The sequence below is a fragment of the Amblyomma americanum genome, chromosome 1, assembly GCF_052857255.1.
Source record: "Amblyomma americanum isolate KBUSLIRL-KWMA chromosome 1, ASM5285725v1, whole genome shotgun sequence".
Lineage (NCBI taxonomy): Eukaryota > Metazoa > Arthropoda > Arachnida > Ixodida > Ixodidae > Amblyomma > Amblyomma americanum.
The window spans coordinates 208313946-208336786 of NC_135497.1; the positions used below are offsets into that span (position 1 = coordinate 208313946).

General features: G+C 46.7%; 1 protein-coding gene across 1 annotated transcript in view; it reads right to left on the reverse strand.

The window, feature by feature from the left end:
* Positions 1 to 22841, reverse strand: part of LOC144114546 (soluble guanylate cyclase 88E-like) — a 139797-nt gene that overhangs the window by 22060 nt on the left and 94896 nt on the right. Inside the window, exons 5-8 of the mRNA XM_077648350.1 lie at positions 20604 to 20733; positions 7727 to 7873; positions 1872 to 2018; positions 1019 to 1175 (exon numbers count right to left, since the gene is read on the reverse strand). Of these exons, the coding sequence (XP_077504476.1) occupies positions 1019 to 1175; positions 1872 to 2018; positions 7727 to 7873; positions 20604 to 20733 (581 nt within the window). The remainder of the gene's footprint in view (positions 1 to 1018; positions 1176 to 1871; positions 2019 to 7726; positions 7874 to 20603; positions 20734 to 22841) is intronic.

Below are 22841 nucleotides of genomic sequence, written 5' to 3' on the forward strand. Positions count from 1 at the left end.
TGGTCTGTCATTAAAGATAAAAGGCGCTACGGGAAGAAATCCAAGCCTATATTTATTTGCTGCTATTTTACTTTCTATTTTATTTTTAATACAAATTTTCTCAGCTCGACGGTCCTCCTCGTTTCTTTCTTTCCAACTGGGCTAAGCCTGTTTTTTGTTTGAGACAGGCAAAGTCTATTTCATTTCTCGTTTTTAACAACCCAGAATATCATACATGAGCGACTGTCCTCAGGAAACGTAGCCAGAAGGCACAGTGTCCACGCTTTATAGATAGATTGCATATACAGTCGCACACGTACCTGTCTAGAGCACTTAACGGCGCACCAAGGAGTACATTTGTGCCATTTACGAGTGGCCTAATGGGCCATGCATGGCTTCCATAGTGCACGTTGGAGCAAGCTCTGATAAGCAAATCAGACAAATGCAAGGATATTCGTCGTGCGGCTGGTCTCCAATATGACGGCCATTATCACTTTAATACAACAATTTCATAGACAGCGTTTAGTTTATACAGCGAGTCCCAGACCATGGCATACGGCACATATTCAAAAGATAATTTGTTCCTATTGTTCGCTCGTGCTGACATTGATAAGCGGTTTTTAAATCGTGTAAGAAAGCTTATTTTCGTCACATACTTCCACACTTGCGACCAGTTTTTTTTTGTCGCCGTATGCTTCGTATGTCTGCTTCCCTTATTTTTACCTTCTCGTTGCACCATTGTGTATTTTTTTCTTCGGCTTATTCTTCTAACAGCCGATGATCCCACATCGACTTAAAGCATTTAAATGTCCACGCAAAAGCTGCAAAGGACACTAACCGTACCAGGTGGGAATATTTTCGAAATTAGGCTTGACTGCAGCGGCAATTTCTTTCTTCTACGCCAGCCTCGAGTGAACAAAAGCTGACACACGGCTAGCCAGGAGGCCAGCGCACAAACTAACACAACTCTGCCAACCCGCCTCAGGTTGCAAAGACATGAAGAGAAAAGAGCATGTCGCACCTCAAGCGTACGCCTCACCTATTCTCAGGAAGGTCCCTTGCTCATCGAAGGGCTGTCGTTTCCCCTGGAACGCGAACAGCATTTCCAGTGCCGCCGCCGAGACCTGCTCGGCGTGGTCTTCTCGCCGCTCTGGAGCTCCGCTCACGAGCATGTAGACTTGACCAACAGTCTCCACCTGCGAAAGGCCGGCGGAACCTGAGGAAGCGCCATTCCGAACTCTTCTGGAGTCCGTGCTAACTACGCAGTATTCAAGTTTAAGGAATGTCCGCCCCTGAAAGCTATTAAGGCGACACTGATCATAAAAGCCATGCAAAAAAGGAAATGAGGGCTATAAGGGTCATCCGACGAACTTTCATTTTGAAAATTACAAAATTCTAAGACACTCTTATAGAAATATTGAAGGTAATGGTACATTATTCTGATATGTAGCAAAATATTTTTTAAAGTGTTTCCATAGATCGCACCGAACAGTTAAAACTGACATAGAAAACCAATGCGGAAAGCTTTTTACGGTAGCAAAAACGTGAATAGAAAAAAAAAATACAAGACTGCCGTCGGGTGATCTGCGCATATATTGATTTTTTATAGTGAAATCTTACATTATTAAAAAATTGCGTTCATAAACAGTTTCCAGCTCAAAAATGCTTTTGTCCAGAATTGCTGGGCATGTATACCAGAAAGACTGTGGCTATACTGTAATCTTTTAATTCCGGTGTATGCATTCTTTAGTATGTCCCCGTTCGAAAGCATTAACTGTTTTTAGTGTCCAGTGCCCGTAAGTGACTTTTTTTTCCTGTTCAGCATAATTTTCGACACAGTCGTCCGTAGTGACCACAGCGCGTTTCTGCAAGAGCTTTTCTTGGAGGCGCACCTTGAAGACTTGGTAGCGATCGGTGATGAGGTCAAACAGAGAGAACGTTGCGTTCACCCAGCTGACGACTTGCATGGGACTCAGGTGCCGGCACGCCACCGGGAAGTTGACCAGCTCGCTGAACAGCACCGTAACGCTGTCGAACGTCTGGTCCGAGGAAAAAGGTAGAGAGCGCACGCTAACTTCACATAGGAGCCAAGGCTGGTTCTAACTCATGGCCTTTGTAGCACTCGGGTGCAGCCCGCCACACCTCGCGGCGTTCTATTCGTCAATCCATGAGATAGAAGCCAGCAAGCTCATACGTCTCTTCAAGTTCGTTACTGCTTTCGAAAGGAAGTTAAACCTTACTAGTCGAATGAGGGAACTGTGGCAAAACGCAGTAAGGCCTGACGGGCTAACAGCTCCCCAGTAAGTATGCACAAGTGCGAAACACAGAAATTGCAGCTTAACAGAGTACAATAGCATATAAAGTAATTACAGCAAACAACAGTGTTAGAGCAAATAAATTAAATGCATACACAGACAGTAAACCACAGACTCAAAGCAGTCTAAAAATATGGCCCGAAATCACTAAAAAGACTCGCACACTCTCATTTCACTCGTACACGAAAAAAAAGTAAAACATGTTTCACAAAGAAAAATGAAATTACGTTATGTCAGCACTATTCATTGCTTTTTGCTCTTTTTTTTAATTTGCTGTTAGGGACCAAACTTCATGCTTTAAAATGTATAACTGCGAACAACCGGAAGCTGGAAATTTACTTTTTTACTTTCCGCAATTCCTTCTTGTTTAGAGACTAAGCTTCTATGTTTTCTGAGAGGGTATTCGGTAGGACGATGGTTAAGAGCGGTGGAATTCAAACTATTGCTATTGAAATGTTGTAACAAGCGAAATATGTAGACCCGGTTTGCTTTGAGTAGGTCATGCTTTTGGAAAAGTGGTGAAGTTCGCAAGTTTTCTGGTCTACTATGGTAAGCCTCAACAGATCGCAATGCCTTTTTTAGCAGTTCAACAATGATTATTAGTCATATTTGGTGCCTCGAAACAGGGCACAATAGGATAATTTCGAAAAAAAAAGATAGTGCATAGTATATAGATATTTCTAACGAGACGGGTAACATGTCGGCTTGCCAGCAAAGGGTGCCTTTTTTTCTTTTATTGGAGAAAGAGAGAGAAAGATAAACGGAAAATCAGGGAGGTTAACTAGGCGATACCCAGTATGCTACCCTACACATGGGAAGGGCAACTAAGGGAGAGATAGAAAAGGGAGAGAGGAAAGGGAGATCACTTTTTCACGAGTCCATAGGCCGTCACTAACACTGTAAACACAGGGCACACACTGAAAGTTTGCAACTTTGAACTCAACCCTGAGACATTCATGAACTTGAGAAGCGCCTTCACAGCTGTTCTCTCCGATGAAGGTTTAGTCCAAGGACCCAGAATCTTGGCTTCTGTAAGGGACGAGGATCTAAGCGGCGCAACGTTGCAGCCAGGAGGACACGCTCACGCTCAAACCGAGGGCAGTCACAAAGTAGGTGCTCAGTTGTCTGCGACCACCATCCGACCACCGACGCCAACAGCCTCTAGCGCATCATGGATTCTTTCATGTGTTACGTTATCGCAAGCACCTTTGACATCAAGAAAAAGTGGACACGCACATGCGCTTCTAGCGTTCCTGTTACCGAACTGTGGACACAAGTTCAATGGCGTTGTCTATAGAGGAGCGACCCCGCCGAAAACCCGCCATGGCATTAGGGTAAACTTTATAGTGCTCAAAGTACCACTCAAGCCTTGTCAGAATCATTCTTTCTATGATTTTTTCCACGCAACTGGCCAAAGCTATTGGCCTGAATGATGTGAGCTAGAGCGGGGCTTTCCTAGTTTTATTAACGGTATCAGCCGGCTGGATTTCCACTGGGGAGTAACAACACCGTCTTGCCATGAATGGTTGTAAAGTCTGAGTAGTTCCCCTCGCACGTTGTGGCCAAGGTGGCAAAGCACAGCAGCAGCATATGTGATGCCATCAGGGCCTGGTGAAGACGGACGCTTGATATCCGCAAGGGCAGCATCGAGTCCCTCAAGTGAAAAGATAGTATCCGTCGCTGATTCCAGTGATGCAGGAGGAACACACTGGTAATTCGAGGTATTCATTGCAAACACAATTCTCTTGCAGAAGTCAGTTGCTACTTCAATCTGATGACGATCTAGTTGTACAGCTAACGCACAGAAGGGCTGCCTTTGCTAAGGAAGCGTTCGAATCCCCCGCACCATCCGGCAAATCCGGAACATGTGCTTAAGAGAATCCAAAGATTGACCGAAAAACTTTCAGCGCTGGTTCGCCAGCCTGTCTATTCGTCACTTGATTTTCCGCTGCATGCGTTGCGCCTACCTGAGACTCCGTAAGTATTTGGTCAGTCTGTATCTTCTTTCTGCGCTGCGCCGAATGGCACGAAAGTGGAAATTCAGTGCACATTCTAGCTGACCTCAGCTAGCCTGTTGCAACCTTCATTGCGGTTGCTATGGTGTCCTCCAAACTAGAAGTGAGAGCTTCTTTGCATGCATCTTCCATATGTGTTTAAATGCCATCCAGTAAATGTGCACATATTTAGCTGGGCCGTAGTCGGACCTGTAACCTCGGCGTAAGTGGTAACTCCTATGGTTCTCCACATCACAAAACCATCAGACACGCCGGTGCAAAGGCCGCGAAACTAATGTCAGATCCAGACAACTGCTGTAGGAGCAGCTTTGCAGGTACGTCGGGCTGCCGTCATTCATTATGTAAAGTTCCTTTTCTGAAGAAAATAAGGCCATATTCCTTCCTCTGGAGTTAATTGTATGACTTCCACACAGTAGCAATGCAATGATCCACTAATAATCCAAGGAGCCCGGGTTGCCTCTTTGATGGCCTTCAGCCTCTCGCAGTCCAATTGAGAGGAGCGGGAGACATACGCTGCAATCAGTGTGAACTCTGTGGTTTCTTTCTTGACTGTAAAACACGCTTAGTGATTGTCTTTGTGGGGTTGAATTGGGTTGAAAACGTACGTCATGTCGGTGCAGATGTATACCAGAACTTTGCTGCGCTCCCCGCATGTGCGGGCGAAGAACGGCTCGTACCCGGAAATTCTGATTGCTTGAGATAAGTTAGGCGCGCAGTTGACCAATATCTGAAAGTGGTTTTTGAAAACATATTGCCGGAAACTTGAGATTCGTGACTTCAGGCCTCTTCCGTTCCACTCTAAGAGAGCAGCGCCTCGGATTTCCTCACGAAACGTGGGAAAGTGTCCAGCCATTGTGTTTTAAAGGTCTTGAAGCGCTGTACCCAGCGAGTCCAGCACCTGTAAGACGCTTCGAGCGGTTGAGTATTGCGGGGCCTGTAGCAGAGGGCGAATGGCGTTGACCACCGTCCTAAGGATCACGAGGGCTCGGCGTTGTTGCTCTGGGAGCAAGTCTGTAACAACTGACGAGCTCGACGATGGGCGATTACGCTGAGGAGGCTCAGTAGGACGTAACGGCGGAAGCGCTGGCCAAGCATCCACACACGACGAGGTCTGAATATCCTTAGCCGTAGTGCGCTGACAGGACACACTCGGACGTAGTGGCATGGGAGGGGGTTGGGAAGGAGGTGCGATAGGTGTATCGGTGTGGCTGCTTTGGGCAGCAGTCTTTCTGGAATTCATTTTGCGGAGAGAACGCCTTTTTCGAACAGACGCAGCGGCTTCGCGATGCGTAGCGTTGTCACGAACCATTTGCTTTAGGACGGCGCGCTCGTCTTTTACACGCGGGTAATCTTTGGACGAGGCGTCATGAGGCCTGTTGCAGTTTGACCGCTTAAGAACTTGTCCGTTACAGGACTCAGCACTGTGAGCTCCGGCACAACGGAAGCACACTCTCGCGTTGCTGTAGACACCGCTCACAAGGTCCAGTTTCAAACGTTTGTGTCATTGGCCACCGCGGTGGCTCAGTGGTTATGGTACTCGGCTGCTGACCCGAAAGACGCCGGTTCGATCCCGGGAGCGCTGGTCGAATTTCGGAGGAGGCGAAATTCTAGAGGCCCGTGCACTGCTCGATGTCAGTGCACCTTAAAGAACCTGAGGTGATCGATATCTCCGGAGCCTTTCACTACAGCATCCCTCGTAGCCTGAGTCGCTTTAAGACGTTAAACCCCAATAACACAAAGCATTTGTGGCATTCAAGGGGCTTTTGTATAAATGGCCTCACAGCATTACGGAAATGGCCTACTTCACATGTGAGGGAAGGCTGTCGCCTTGAAACAGTACCTTCACAAAGCGAGAATTGCCCAGGCATGATAGCCGTAGAATTACGTACATGAATCCAAATATTTATTTCAGTTAACATTCATGAACACATGACTAGTGCGTAAGCATCCCCTGTGTATGTGTTCATGATTGTGAACTAAAATATCTGGATTCATATGATTGAAGTTGTCAGTATGTCGTTTGGTGCTGCACATGCGCTCCTGGTTGTGAAAAGAGTAATTTTTGTGTTTCTATCTAATAAACCGGAGTAGTTAGTCACTACCGGTCCTGTCTGCGTCCTCTGTCTCTTGTCTCTCCGTTGTTATTCACAGTCGACGTCAAGTGTAGCGATGTTTTTCCGCGTATTCTCCTGAACGTATTTTGTTTCGTTATGCACCAGGGCCTCAGGCTCCACAGAGAAGACTTGCCTGTTAAGCCGCCTCATGTTGTCGGTTGGCTGCACAGGAAAGACCGAGGACAAGGATGGTGTGCGCAGGTTTGTGGTCATTTTTTTTTACAGTGGACTCACTCGGAGATGAACCGGCTCTTAGCAGTCTTCTCTTGGTCTTCCGGCTGAGGTAAGTCTCAAAGCCATCTTCAATGCTGGCCTCGCTCATGTACTGGATTGTGTCCTCGATCTCGGCGTCTCTCCGCAGGCTGAACCGCTTCCTCGACGAGCTCAAGGAGGAAGCCGCCAGGCTAACCGGATGCCCAGGAGGATCCAGATCCATCGCCGTACGACAGGGGACGGCGTCCCCGCAGAACACACGCAAAATCATCGAAAAAGCTGGAGAATGACAAAGTGTTCCACAAGGATACGCTTCGTCGTCTTCCTCAAGCTTTGATTAGAATATTTTAGCATTACTTATCAGAGGCAAGGACTACCTTTCTCGTAAGCAGCCATGCTCATAATTCCTACTCCAAAAAGGGCGGCCACGAAGCGGTGCGTCAATGAAACTAGCCGCCAAGCGCATAGTTGGTTTTAAAGACAACTGTCGTAATTTATTCGCTGTGATTTATGACTGAACGTAGCCTGAAGAGTTGCACCCATTAGAGAAAGGAGACATGAACCACGGTGTGTAATAAATCCGCACACTGTGCTCAGAAATAAAAAAAAATATAGACGGTAAGTTCTTACAAAGTCTAATTTTCCAAAATACCCTTTTATTTCCATAAATATGGACGGTTGTCCAGTCAAGAGTAAAAGAAATCGAGAAAGGGACGAACTATGAAATTGTCACAAAGTGCTGCTGCTCGCGGCCCTGTACAAGCGGTTCAGTGTGCTGGCTGCCGGATGATTAGATGGCGCGTTTCAGAATAAATCCCACGTAATTTATAATACAGGCGCGTGTCAATAAACACAGAAATCTGGCCCTTTGTGAAACCAAGATGTCTACTTCTGAATCTTATCGTAAGATTTTTTCGAGTCGAAGATACACATCCACTGTTACTTGGTAACTAAAGGCGACAGAACAAGAGAACGGGTGGCGGCACGACGCTGGCGCAACCTTGGCCTCTGCATCGTGCGGCGCCGCCCGTACGGCTCTCTTCGTAGCATCTCCACAGCGCAGCCGTAGAGCGCGGGGCCGGCCCCTCACCTCACACGTGTCGACGGGGTGGGCCCCGCGGCGCAGCCTGTCGGCCACCGACTTGGGGATCATGGAGTAGAGCAACTCGTCGCTCCTCTGGCGCCACGCGTCCAGTCGCACCAGGTTCTCTTCGAGCGTCCGGCTCTTGCGCTCTTGCTGCAAACGCCACATACATGATGCGCCATGTGAGTGCGGAACCGAGGGCAAACTAGCGCGGGAACGAGGGTGACAGGTAATATCTCGTAAGCAACAGACAGTACGGTAATCGGTTTAAAACGTCCGAGCCTTTGAAATACTCTTTCGTATTGATCAATAGCATGTTAGCATTCATTCATGTTTCTGGTGCGCATGAGGCTAGGGTGGCAAGCTTTTTCTAGCGTATTATTTTCAGCGTCCTTGAAAAATCTTGCAGTCACTAGGTCCTCACCTGCCAGTTTTCCCCTCTGCGTTTCCCGCAAGGCTTTCATTGCTTGTGCTTTCGTTACCGAAAAAAAATCTTTCCTCGATGCCACAATTTCTGCATTGGGGTTGTGATTATTTCCTTTACTGTTCAAGGCTGTCTAAAGTTCCTCTGCTACTTCAACTATATTTTAAGAATCGCTGATGACACTACCATCCTTCTTCGTTATTATAAACATGTGTTATGAACATGTTATTTATCTTCCACTTATTATTTTGGATATTCTAGCTCTGCCAATTCTGTGCATTCTGAGACTTTCACGCTCTGGCTTTCTCTGATAAGATCCTTTGTTTACTAGAAGAGCTTGGCAGGAAAGTGGAACTAACCTACCATTAGCTGCATCCTCGTATTCTGTGGTTACGGTTGCTATAGTTGTCATTCATCGTCCCGTATTCCTCGGTTAAAGCGGAATGCCCGTTGTCGAGCGCGAACTTGAACTGCTAAGATCCGTCCTCATTTTGTTCAGCCTCGGAGCTTCATGTGCTCTGCGGTGGACTAAGCACGAGAAGGGCACTACTCCTGCCTTCTGCCAAACAGTCTGCGTTCCCCTAGGAGACTATACCTTAGCAAAAGAGGCATGGAATATCCGAAGATTTAGAGTACAAATTGAATATTATACATTGACATTCGCACTTGATTCGAACAGTTGCTGTCTCGTGCATTTCGAACGTTCAAAAGGATACAAATATTTCGCACAAATCAAATGCCCAGAAATACCTTCACAAATATTTCGCATAAGTCAAATGTCCGGGAAAGCATTCACAAACATTAGCTGCTCAGCACGCCGGCGAAACTTACCGAGCTTCCCCTACAGCTACACAACAACACGGCGGCTCGGCGCACTGCCCTGTAGGGTCTTGCGATAGCGATCAATCCATTCTGTCGAGTGTGTGACAGTGCGTCCGATTTTCCAGTAAGGTGAGATTGCTCTGAGCCACCTGCAGCGAAGTGTTGTGGTACGGCCCGCCGAGTTGTACTGTGCCCCCACTAGCCTGTGTGCTTCTGTTCAGTTCTTATCGTCTAACCTCAACAATTCAAAGATTACCCGGTTCGCTTCTAACAACAATTTACTCCTACCAAAGTCCGTACTAGCTATGGTAAGCAGACTGTTCAGTCTTCATCAATATTATTACAGAACACCTTACCTCTGAACATTAAAAATTCCCGTACGCTAGTTAATTTTAAGAAGACACCAGAACAACACCTAACAGCCATTAGTTAACCATTAGCTTCCTCTATATTCAAAAGTTCGTGTTCAAAGTGTCCGATTGTGCGTATTATGTTCTAAATTAAGTGTCACATTTTATTCCTAAAATGCTGCACATTGTTTTAGTCATCACAAGGTTATTCTGTAAAAGAGGTCCTCTTTCAGTCGTCGACTATAGGATCTCCTCCTGCATGTGAAGCTGTACTCGTGAATTGAATGACTAAGAAAAAATTCTGATCCTAATCTATGGCGAACGCGAAAGGAGACCAAAACAGAGTTAAGGAGGATCTATGAAGGCGGCAACACGGACGTTTGCGGCCTCAGGTACAGCAATGTGAACACCGCATGCTAAGAAAAGCTACGTCAGCTTCACCTGCTCTCATCTCACATCAGACACTGTTCACACAAAATTATCCCTCAACGCTGTTCCGACCTGCGGTCCTCCTGATTCAGGCTATGCCTTCAGCGTTAAAAATTATTGGTTTCTTCTTCAGCACAGTTCATTGTATAAGCATGTGAAAATAAAAATACTATTATGTATAAATGCGTCCTGGCTTCGTTATTTGCTACTCGATTCTTATTCGAAAATTTGGTATCCGCGCACACCTACTTTGCAGCATCAAAGCAGCTCGCTTACGGGTTCTTGTTATGGTAGGACCGCTTTTATTGGTCCTACACGACGCGCTGTACGTGCGAACAAGGCGACGCTACTGCCGAGGTATCAAGACCCTGATCTCCTCGTCAGCAGCCTCGGAGAGGCATAAGCGCGCAGTTGCGGCTGGGTAATAAACAGAGTCGTTTTCAGCTCTCGGTATCCGTCCTCTTTTGCGGTCCGCTGGTGCTCCGAAGTCAGAGTGTGTGGCAGCTTCGATCCTATTGTCACAGTTGCACGTCAAACTGGCTGGCAGCGATAGGCTGACCATGAATCTGAGTAGCATGATGACAATGATTGCAGGGTCTAACTGACTCCAATCGAGAGCCGTCAGACTCCCGAAAAACGCGTTGGCGCTAGCGGCGTATCCGTTATCGCTTACAGAATGCGGTCTGTTTCTTTAGTTTGTCGCAATAAGGAAATATCAAGGGCTTAGCATGTGAGCTAGTAATGCACCTCAAGTTTTTGCTTAAGACGGAATTTCGGTTGACATGTAGAGCATTGGAGGCAGGGATTAGAGATGCCTAGCTCAAGCCCAGCATTATAGACGCTATTCTATAGCCCTCTAGGCAGATGAAGGTGAGCTCGCTGACTGTTGAGAGCTGACCAAAGATAGCGAAAGGAAAGAGAACGGAGAGAAACGTAGTGTAGGCGAAGAGAAAGGTCGAAATTACTAGAAGCAGTGCGTTTAGTTGCCAGTTTCGAGGACCGCACAGAAGTTGTAAACCGGCAGCTTCCTGATTATTATAAGAAGAACAGGGCTGAAGAACGTGGCACTAGACAACGCAGAGCACTGCGGCAGGCTAGTTGGTCCATCGCTGTCGACTGATAAAAACTGCGCCAAAAAAACAAGGACAAAGCGAGAACAAGTGTTGTGTGAGTGTGTGTTCTTGTTCTCGTTTTGCCCTTGTTTTTTGGCGCAGTTGTGTAGCGAGAGCTGCAATACGCCAGCTCTTTGAGCCTTCAGCGTGGCACCCCTTGAGCTCCGTGGCGGCGCCGTAGCCTTGAGCTGGTTGGTCACGCGGTGCGGAGCAGCTGCCGCTGCCGGCGGCGCGGCGCGCCGGCGAAACCGAGCTGCAACAGCTGTGCGCATGCGCCGTGTCAACTGTTTGGGGGGAGGGGGTAGTGGAGAGGGGGAGAGGTGTCGCAGCTGTATAAGTAGGCTGCATAAGTAGCTCTCACGTCACTCCAGGTTTAACCAGAGCTAAACCACAGCCAATTATTTTATTAGTCTACGAAGATTAGACAAAGAAAGGCACAATTCAAACGCTGAGTTCTTAAAGCAAGGCAATGGCTCCAGAAGGAAGGGCCGAACTACGCGAATGCTCGTCTCGGACATCCATAGGAAGGCTCTTAAACTTGGTCCGACCAAGTTCAGTTAAGGAGCTCATCATGTGCCTTTCTTCGTCTGGTACCATGTTCTTTAGCCTTGTTCTTTTTAGAACGAACCAGTAACAATCCGCTGAGCAATCCACCTTGATTTCTGCTTTTGTGCGCGTGGGTTTCCCGTCGGAAATACAGAATGACCAATATAGCATACTCACAAAGGTTCTACCTTTCGGGACGGCGAGAAAACGCATCCCCATTTCGTGTATAACCTGCAGTCGAATAGCGCTTTGCATTGAAGCGAGTTCCTTGTGAAATGTACTGCAAACAGAAGGACACTTGTCGCGAGGCGTGATTGTTAGCACACCGGCCGGGTCCAGTGCTCAACGAGCTTCACTCCTGCCAAATTGATGCGGGATAGGTAGGCATCTGAGATCTCCAAAGTTCATAGCGAGGTATGTGCGCGTGTGAGGGTGGGGGTAACGAGATGCCTCGACAGTCCTGGTGCACGTCTTGAACCTTTTGGAGTAGCTTGAGAATGCGAGCGTATTGAGCTAAGCGCAAATGAAGGCTCATTTAGGAATTTAGAAGGCTTATTACGACCGCGCTGGCAAAGAATGGTCATTCAGTTCGAATGAGATGGCGATGGTGCTGAGACTGTCAGAAGCCAATAAAGTTGAGAATCAGTGGGATATTACGGCTATTATTTTAGACAATTTCTCGACAAGGAATTTGTGTGTGCGAATGCAATAAGGAACGAAACCTTTGAAGGTTTACCAAGTGGTTCATTTGAAGCCGTGTGGAGAAAAGGAATACACTGTTGACCTGACTTTGAGCATGTCGACCGTGGTCACTCTACAAATCGCAGAGCACAAAGACTACAGGCGTGATTATCGGTAGTCGTTGTGAATAGGTAACCCAAATTCAGTCAAGTTCTCTTGATCAAAAAGAGGCCGACATCTCCGCAAGCCGATCAAAGAGTTCCCGAATTTGTTCTCGGTGCAAGCTCAAATAAACAAGCATAGTTATACCCATCACATTCAGCTAACACCGGTGAGCTGGAAATTTGATTTGATTTGATTTCATCTTTATTCAACATCAGGTGATGTGAGGTGCACAGGCAAAAAGACAGAAAGGCTTGACTAGGCCAGTTCACCCATTCTTTCAAAGCACGGATGGCAAATATTACGTTACACAACATGAGTGCATGCATCGATAAAAATACAAACAGAGAGAGGGCAATGGAAGATTACACCGCATATTTAAATCGCTCGTAAACACAATGTATACATGAGCAAAAAAGCATTACATAAAAGGCTTACTGTCGTAATTGCAAAACAAATATAAAAAACAGGCATGACTAGTTAATAAAATAAGTACAAGTGGAAAACACATGCCTTATCTAAGTAAAGATATCGCGCAATTTTTTCATGGACAATCTCGTAACATCTATGTCATTTTGTAGTAGCTGATTTATGGTAGTTGGCAAAGTGAACTTTAGTATCTGTTTTCCATAACTGGTACGACATTTGGCAACTTTCCAGAATTCAGGATGACGTGTGGCGTATGAAGCTAAGTTTCTATTTAAGTCAGGGTTCGTATGTTGTTTATGACGCTTGATACTGTAAGCCATACGTGGAGTCCACGCGACTAACGTTTAGTTTTTTGAATAATTCAGGTGTAGGATATTGGTATGGCACTTTCCTTATAATTCTTATGGCACGTTTTTGCAAGACGACCAACTTGTGCATGTTTTCTGTAGTTGTAGTGGCCCACACTAAGATGCCATATAGTTAATGAAAGATATGAAGAGCAATTTAAAGAGGACGGTATTAACGGATGTGGGGAAAGTCGGACAGTAGCGACGTATAAGGCCGATGGTGCTAGATAATTTACCGAACAAATGTTCTATGTGTCTACCCCATAACATGTTTACAGTGAAGTAAACTCCTTAAATTTTATAACAGGGTACAACTTCCAGTACATTTTCGTTGAGCAGGAGGGGAGGCAGTTCAATATTCGTGTTTCGTGTGTGAAATATAACTGCTTTTGACTTATTGGTATTTAGCTTTAGATAGTTGTTACATGTCCAGTTGTTAATTTGCGAAAGGGTGCCATTCGCACGAGTACTTAAATGTGAGCCTTTGCTTCCCGAAAAAGAGCATTGCTATGTCGTCTGCATATAATATGTATTTGTCAGGTCCATCTATGCGCACAATGTCGTTAATATATAACATAAAATAAACGGACCAAGAATAATACCTTGGGGAACGCCAGTTGTCACCATTTTAACATCTGAGAAGTGTCCATTTATATCAACATTTTGTGTGCGATGCTGTAGATACGATGTTAATAGTGATGAAGCCTTACCATGAGTTCCATAGTAGTTAGGTTTATGGAGCACTATTTGATGGTTAACGAGACCAAATCTTTGCTGAGGTCAAGAAAAATACCTAATGCTATGCGTCTGTTCTCAAAGTTATCCAATATGAATTATTTTTGAGAGAGAAGGGTCAATTCTGGTGATTTGATTTTTCGAAACCCATATTGTGACGGGCTTATGATACTGAAGCGGTCAGTGAAGGATGTGCGACGCTCAAGAATCAGTTTATCAAAACCATTTGAAAAGACTGCCAAAATTGAAATGGGGCGATAATTTGATAAGCCGTTTCGGTCACTTTTCTTATGAGGGGAGGCAGTTCAATATTCGTGTTTCGTGTGTGAAATATAACTGCTTTAGACTTACTGGTATTTAACTTTAAATAGTTGTTACATGTCCAGTTGTTAATTTGCGAAAGGGTGTCATTCCCACGAGTACTTAAGTCTGAGCCTTTGCTTCCCTAAAAGAGCATTGCCGAGCATGTGCTGAGCCCACATAATGCCGCCAGAGCGTAGAGGCATCCTTGAGGAGGTGAAAAGACGGGTTGGGCGTGATTAAATCTGATATGAGCGATTACTCTCGCCTGTGATCAATGTTCAAACACTAAGGAAAGCTGACCTACCTTTTATAGTTTATGGTTTACGGGGGTTTAACGTCCCAAGGCGATTCAGCCTATGAGGACGTCGTAGTGAAGAACTCCGGAAATTTTGATCACCTGTGGTTCTTCTAACGTGCACTGACATGGCAGAGTACACGGGCCTAGAATTTCGCCTCCATTTAAATTCGACCGCCACGGCCGGGATCGAACCCGCGTCTTACGGGTCAGCAGCGCGACAGCCATAACTACTGAGGTACTGCGGCTGCCCGAACATTTATATACTACAAGGGGCGGAAAGACGTCACTAAAGATCAAATTTTCCTGATACCAGACACCGAAGAGAGGGTTGAGCAGGTCAAGGCGACAAATTATATGTCGACGTTCGTCTACTTCGGGCTTTTGTCTTTTTTTTTTCAAGAACGGGCCCGTTGCTTTTCAGCTTTCATGGGCAAGGTGGTACGCGGCAAGGAATGTTTGCAGTCCCATATCGCAACACCGTAGCAGCATCTTCAGACAGCTGGAAAGAACATCTACACCACCTTCGCCGCAAGCTACAGGGTGTTCCGCTCACTGTTAAAGCTGAAAAATATCAGCTTGGTTTCCAGGAGGTAAGCTATTTGGGCTACGTGGTAGGAAATGATCCTAGCTGGCCTTCTGAGGATAACTTGCTGGCCATATCTTCTTACTTCCAACCGACAAAAAAAGAACGCGATTCGAACATCCCTAGGTTTAGTAGGCTCTTGCCGCCGGCGCATAGCGCAGTATGCTGACAAATCACAATCCTTGTCAAAGGCGCTTTGAGCAACAAAAATCTGGGCGTGTCCTGTCCGAATAGAGTCACTGGATAAGAGACAGCGTCTCCAAAAAAAAACCGCCATGCAGTTGCAGAAGAAAATATTTTTCAGTCACCCCGTTTTGAGATTCCCCGACTTCGCGGAGTGACTACGCGGAAGAGCCACGTGGAAGAGAGAAACTGGGCAGTTGGCGCGGCGCTTTTCCAGAAGGATTATCAGGGAAATAGACCCCCAGCCTTGAATACATAAGCAGCTCGCAAGCAGAGAAAAAGCTTACAGCACATCGAAAAAAAATTCGTGTTTCGTATAGGCTATTCAAAAATTGGCTAGCTACATGTTTAGATCGACGTTCAATTAAACACGGACACAGCAACTCCACTTCGCTGAGACTTCAGGAAAGAAACGGGCGGTGTCCTTTGCTGCAGCCTTGCCATGCCACAGTTCTGCTTCTAGCTGCAATACAAAAAATTCACGGGATTGTTACTCATGTGTAACAGAGATTCAGAGACCGCTCTGCATGGTGTATATATAATAATATATTTACTGGTAGAGGGTATGAGAGTGACTTTATATCTGTATAGTTTAGGACGCCTTCCCTACATACTCGTTTTTCAACTAAGTATCTTCTCCCGTCCGCCAATCAAGGCGCACGGCGCCACCTATGACCCTCTTCTCGGGTGTCTCGTACTGCACCAGCTTACGCAGGTGGACTGTGTACACTCGTCCGTTCTCGACATACTCTACATCCTGCTTCCACAGTAACCACCCTCCGGATGGTCCTCTTGGTCATCACCTTCAGCTTAAGCATTCTTAAGCACGCGCTATGCCCTCCTATTTTCACAGCAACCCCCCTCCTCCTCGTTCCAGGGTAACTGCCCCCAGGATGGTCCCCGTGGTCACCACCCTCAGTTTAAGCATTCTTAAGCGATGCCCTCCTCCTTCCACAGTAGCCCTCCTCCTAGTTTCAGGGTAACTACCCTCCGGGTTGTTCCCGTGGCAACCACCAATCGGTTGCGCCTTCTTAAAGCGGGTCTTAAAGGGGCTCTCAATAATGTTATGGTACGCCTAGGATGTTAAAGAACGCCGCTTCACAAATCATCATCATCATCATCATCAGCCTGACTACGCCCACTGCAGAGCAAAGGCCTCTCTCATGTCTCTCCAATTAACCCTGTCCTTTGCCAGCTGCGCCCACCGTATGCTCACAAGCTTCATAATCTCACCCACCCACCAAACTTTCTGCCGCCCCTTTCTGCGCTTGCCTTCTCTTGGAATCCACTCCGTTACCCTTAAGAACCAGCGGTTATCTTGCCTTCGCGTTACACGCCCTGCCCAAGCCCATTTATTCCTTTTGATTTCGACTAGGATGTCATTAACCCGCGTTTGTTCCCTCACCCTTTCCACCCACTTCCGGTCTCTTAACGTTACACCTATCATATTTCTTTCCATAGCTCGTTGCGTTGTCCGTAACTTAAGCTGGACCATTTTCGTTATTCTCCATGTTTCTGCCCCATAGGTGAGTACCGGTAAGATACAATTGTTGTGTACTTTTTTCTTGGGGGATATCAGTAAATTGCCATTAATAATCTGAGAGAACCTGCCATATGCGCTCCACTGCATTCTTATTCTTCTAGTGATTTCCCTCTCATGATCTGGATCAGCGCTCACTACCTGCCCTGAGTCTATCACTTCCAGCACCTCGCTGCCAATTGTAAACTGCTCTTCCCTTCCTAGACTGTTGAACGTTATTTTGGTTTAATGCATGTTAATTTTAGAGCCGCTTTCCTGCTCTGCCTGTATAACTCATTGATCATGATTTGCAGTTCACCTCCTGAGTGAGTCAGCAAGGCAATGTCATCAGCGAATCGCAGCTTATTTAGGTATTCTCCTTCAACTCTTATCTCCATCTGTTCCCAATTGAGGCCTCGAAATACCTCCTGTAAACAGGCGGTGAATACCATTGGCGAGATCGTGCCTCTCTGCCTGACGCTCTTCCTTAATGGAAATTTATTGCAGATTTTATAGAGGATTATGGTAGCTGCTATAGATAACTTCCCGTATTTTCACAGAACGCACTGAAAAAATTTTGTGCGTTTTGTGGAACCTGAGTTATCTGTAGCTAAAGCTTGAATTTCTGCGTTTTCGCGCCTTTCTACTCTCGTCAGTTTTGCTCACTGAAACATCGACGCTCTGGGATCATTCGGCCCCAACCACTAGGCCTCTCCTCCCTCCGGCTGCCGACGCGCGTGGGAGTTCCCGGGGGGGAGTTTACGGCCGCGGCCATGGTAGCTGCGCGTGACGTCAGAAAGAGTTGACACCGCGAACCAATGATAGCCCTCCGCTGCTGACGCAACGAGAGCTGCATGGCGTGCTGCTCGCGGATTCTGGCGAAAGACCGGAACCCCGCGTGACTATTTACTTTCCGGTCATGACCGGCTGCATCCTTCCTGTCGTCGCTACGCGGTGATCCGGGCAATGTACAAGCAGTATTTTTAACTTTTTTGGATTGAATTTTCTCAAATGTAATTATTTTTCGTTTCGTTCGCGTGCGCACAACTTAAAAAAATTCTTAACAGGATGTCAATTCCACCGTGGTCTATTCTTTGTGACCGCTTTTTAGACCAAAACCGTTGACCTGTTTGAACCTCCCGCGCTTTCTGGCGCCAGACGACGCGTACTCGCTAAGCCTAGCAGCTCTGTAAATAAGGAAGCAATCTGAAAATTTGGCGCGTTTTATCACTAGAATTTTGTGGTGCCGGGCATCATCACACAAAGCGAAAGCGTCGTGCGCCTTTTGTTTGCCGTGAACGTGAGAGACAGAATGGCGGCAAGGACGAATCTCTGGTGAAGCGAGAGGCCGCGCTGCGACGGGCGCCGCCATGTTGCCCGAACGTGGAGCGCTGAAATGCCCGAGCGGGAGCGCAAGCATTCCATTGGCAAAATGGGAGGGAATGATCGCCGCCGGAACTACGCACTTCGTTTGTGATCCGGCGGAGCGCTCCCGATCTGCCTTTGGAATTCAACATAACAGAGCGTGCCTGGCGGGTATCGTAGGGGAGAGTCGGAAACCTGTCGGTTGCTTTTCGCTATTTTTGAAGCGGTGGAGACACCAAATTTTTTTCTGGCGTGTACTTTGTTTCAAACGCTGCGTATTGCCCGGACGCGTGAAACGCGCTCTGCGATCCATATATGCGCGGTAAATAATTTAATATTCCATTATTTATACTGAGCGATTTCAATTTCGATTTATGAGCCCCAGGGGTGTGCTGTGACGTCATGATCAGGGAAGAGCAGGAAACCTAGTCACGTGGGTCCCAAAAGTTGTGGCGCACGCACTGCTGCGCCGTCTGCTTTCATACACAGGGTGCATACGAGCACCTTTCGAAATGCCGGCAACCTTGGTCGGTACTGCGATATGCTGAGAAAAGCAAAATGAGCACACCGAGTTCTGAAACCAAGCGCGTCACTTGGGCCGATCTCATTCGGCATACCGCGTATGGCAACGAGGTTCCTGCGTCGTATTTCGCTTTGCCACACTTCGCCAACGCCGATGCTCGGCGGACGTCTGTGTGGGAAGCCCGTAGCTGATAGCGCGTCAATCAGCCCCCTGTTCACATTACAACGACACGATGTCTCACTGTTCGTGCCAACCAATACCCGTCGCTGTCTTCACTTCGCTCCACCCGCGCAGCCGCGCTGCGAGACTGCTCCTCATGGCCCCGTGGCTGCTGATTACGATATCTGCTGTTCTCCTCTTTTTCTGGTGGTTGTATAGCACGCAGTCTGTGCAAAATAAATGCTTAGAGATAATTCTAAAGGATTCAGAATTTTCCGCGCGAGTACGTAACTCCCCAGGAAATGTTCCCATGACGACGACTGTACCTCAGCGCTACTTTTGTTTGCATATATCTGCATATGTATACAGGCACAAACTGCGCGTTCTACTTAGGTTAAACAATCTCTTTTCTTTCGTGCCGGTTGTACGTTTACTTGTTTATGCAGTGCGATAACTCTGCAAGCGCCATCCTGCATGGTGAACACTTCGTAGCCAGGTTGTTGACACCGCGTAATACCGGCGCTTCTCGATCGTTGTAACTGCTTTTCTTTTTTCGATGTGTACAATACTTGACTTTAAATTGGTATATCTAGAAGTATGTTCGGCCTATTTGTGATAACAAGACTGGCTTAATTTGTTGTCCTCAAGCGACGCCGACGACTGCTAGCATGCCGGGCGCCTGCAGCATTTGTCGGCAGACTGGGTAACACCGCCAAGCAGTGGCGCTTCCCGCTAGATGTATTTGCGTTCTAAGATGTAAGCAATACTCGATTTCAGGTCACTGTTGTCAAAATTATGCTCGATGGCTAATTGTATTCGCTAAAACTTGCGAACTCGTTTTCCACAATCGCCGACATCGCACATGAGGACCCAGCGGACTATAGCTATAGATATATTCGTACCGCATGGCTAGTGTCGAAGTGTCAAGATATAAAATCTAGTCGCTTGTTTTCGCTTATTTGTAGTACAGAGAAGGTGTAGACAAGAGCAACTAGTCATCATCTCATCGACGTGAAGGTTTCGCTCTGCCGCTGAAACCGGCGCCGGCTGGTGCCTCATCAAACGCATATTTGCCGAGCAGCACACCGACCGCCGAGTCACCGACGCAGCCCCCAGCGATGTCACGCTTCGCCGTTCATGTATAGCACGTCACGTTGCTTTGTTGTGATGTCACTAATATACACTGATAGCGTCCCCAACGTAGCAACTACCATGTTAGCGATGAGTCTCGATCATGAGAAAGTGCACTTAAGGACTCGGTGGAGCTGAATTGCAATTTATTTTAAGCGTTGGTCGCATCCAATACTTGGCCGTGGATGACCTTACATACAGAGGAAGCCCATAACAAGCTTTTTATAGCCTCAAAGTTTATTGCCTCCCCCCATTTAAGTTCACGAATCCCCTCACATGTCCGGCGCAAGAACTGCGAAACGGCCGCATCTTTACAAGTGGATTCGGAAGAATCAAGAACCTCATTCAGACCGGATGGCGGTCATCCCTTCATAAAACGCTTGCCGACCGTTTCCCTACACGAGTGAGTTCCAAGTGGGAGAAGGGGCTGTTGTGACCGGGACATTTTTTGCAGTCTTCCACAAAGCACTCGATGGAGCAACGACGATACGATGCACCTGACGCGGCGTCTAAGCGCAGATCACCCTTCGAAAAGCTGCGGAGTAGTATAGGCGACCTGTTATGGTTTGGTAATAAACCGAGCCGTCTTTATATTCGAGACACGAAAACACTACAGACGCCTGGCTCGCGACAGATCCTGCACCCATACCCACACCAAAACGAGTAAAACACTCTACAATTGAATATGTCAGCATTAGATGTGCCCTGACAGCGGCCTTAGAAGTGAAGAAATCGTAGGACACAGATCAGCCGGAAATCCCATGAAGTCCGCATCGGCTCACCTCGCGGTAGGAGACTTCGAGGTTGGCTCCGTGCTGCCATTCAGCCAGCACAATGTCGCGCGTCATGTCGTGGATGCAGAGGTCCTCGAGGTAGAGGCCCGCCATCTGCAGCTCGTCCAGTCCACTGAGCCTGCGCCAACGACAGAAAGGTGTGAGCTCATTTGAGCCGTGCGCCTCAGCGTAATTCCTTGTTTTTTTTGCTTTTGCTCCCCCTGTCAGAACGTTGCCATACACTTTTTATCTATGCTGTTAACCTTGACTTGGAGCTCCGAACATCGCATTTTATCTCTAGCGGCCAAGTACATTTATTAACGCGATATCGTTAAAGGCCCCGTTCTCGAGAAAATCCGGGGTCGGCGTTATGAGTGAAAAATCACGAGCATGACTGGCAGTGGAACCCAGAGAGCAACCTAAGCAGCAGGTAGGCCACCTAAATAACGTGACCTTGCGGTGTCATCACAACCAGCACAGCGTGGCAGGCGGCAGTTAAATTAATAATTGGTCGCTCGGGAAGAAAAAACTGGGGCCGCACAAGGCCCACCGCTTGAAGCACGTCCCATCGTAGGACTGTGGCGCATTGCTTAACCGCTGTACCACTGCGCCAGTAGGGGTACGAGGACTCCCAGGGATCTATGAATGAAAAGTAGAGAAAGACCTACTGCAGATATGGGAATTAACCTATTGCGGTATCGCGTCATACCCATAAGGCGGAGGTTAAGTGTCCCCCCCAAATTTGTTCACGTATATATATATATATATATATATATATATATATATATATATATATATATATATATATATATATATATATATATATATATATATATATATATATATATATATATATATATATATATATATATATATATATATATATATAACACGCGCCTATGCACTGTATGGTCACTCCTGAAAAAGATCGGTCCTCCGATCGAAACGTCGAGTCAAATAAAAATGTTTCCTTAAATGAAGCGTATACTTCGATTTACATTATTTTAACCAGTCAAGTACCTCATGTTTTCACAGCTATATATATATATATATATATATATATATATATATATATATATATATATATATATATATATATATATATATATATATATATATATATATATATATATATATATATATATATATATATATATATATAAATTCCGCCGTCAAGTAACCCTAAATCCGCCTCGTGCGGTAGAAGCCAAACTAGTGGCGCTTTTTTTCCCCTGTCAAGGCTCACACAGTGTTGTGATTTGAAGGCGCGGGCTCTTTCCTATGCATGCACCCTAGAAAGCCGAGCAACGGGCCGGGGAATGGCTTGTTCCCATTACAGCATGATCGGTGGCAGTGGCAGTGGGAGTCGAACCCACCACCTTGGAATGCTTGGAATGGAATGCTCCACCGCATAACTCTCCGTTGCTTTCTAATCATTCTTGATATCTTCACTGCTGGCTTAATAGCTGTACTGTAACAGCATTTTCAATTGTGCTTTTGCATTGTTTATTTTGTGACATCTGTATTGTTCTGTACCATGGTTCTTGCTTTGCTTTTCCCCTGTATGCATTTTCCTTTCCTTCTTAGACATACAGCATGTCCGCAGTATTCAACAAATAAATAAATAAATATTGTAACGGGGGCTCTGGTCAGCGCTTAGGCGGCAGCGGCAGCGAAACAAAGTCCCTGGTCTGTCAGGAACAGCAGGCTCTCGCTCTGAGCGATGGCAGTGTGGCTAGGCTAGTGCCCTTCTTCTTCATCACAATGACCCCGGGGAGAAAAGCAGCCACCCTAGCGACTCATGGTGCCGACAACACAACCTGGTGGCAGTCCTGCTTGAGTCGTTGGACAAGCACTGTCTCGCGGCGACGTCGGCTGAGATCAGCATACGGTGTGCTACGGTGTGAGGAGCTCAATAATGTAGTTAACTGAGGACGTGCACTCAAAGACGCGGTAAGGGCCATGGTATTTCGAAAGAAGTTTCTTGGAGACGCCGGGAGCACTGGAGGGGATCCACAGCCAGACGAGTGAACCGGATGGGAAAGCCATGTCAAGCTGACCTTTGTCATGACGGTGCTTCTGGCGCCCCTGAGTGCCTGTCGTGAGCGACCGTACAATCTGACGGCATTCTTCTGCGTGCTGGGCAGCTTCAGAAACAGTTGTAAATTCGGATGAGACGGGGCGGTAGGGGAGAAAGATGTCGATAGGAGCGGATGGTTGCCGGCCGTAATGCAGAAAAATTGGAGA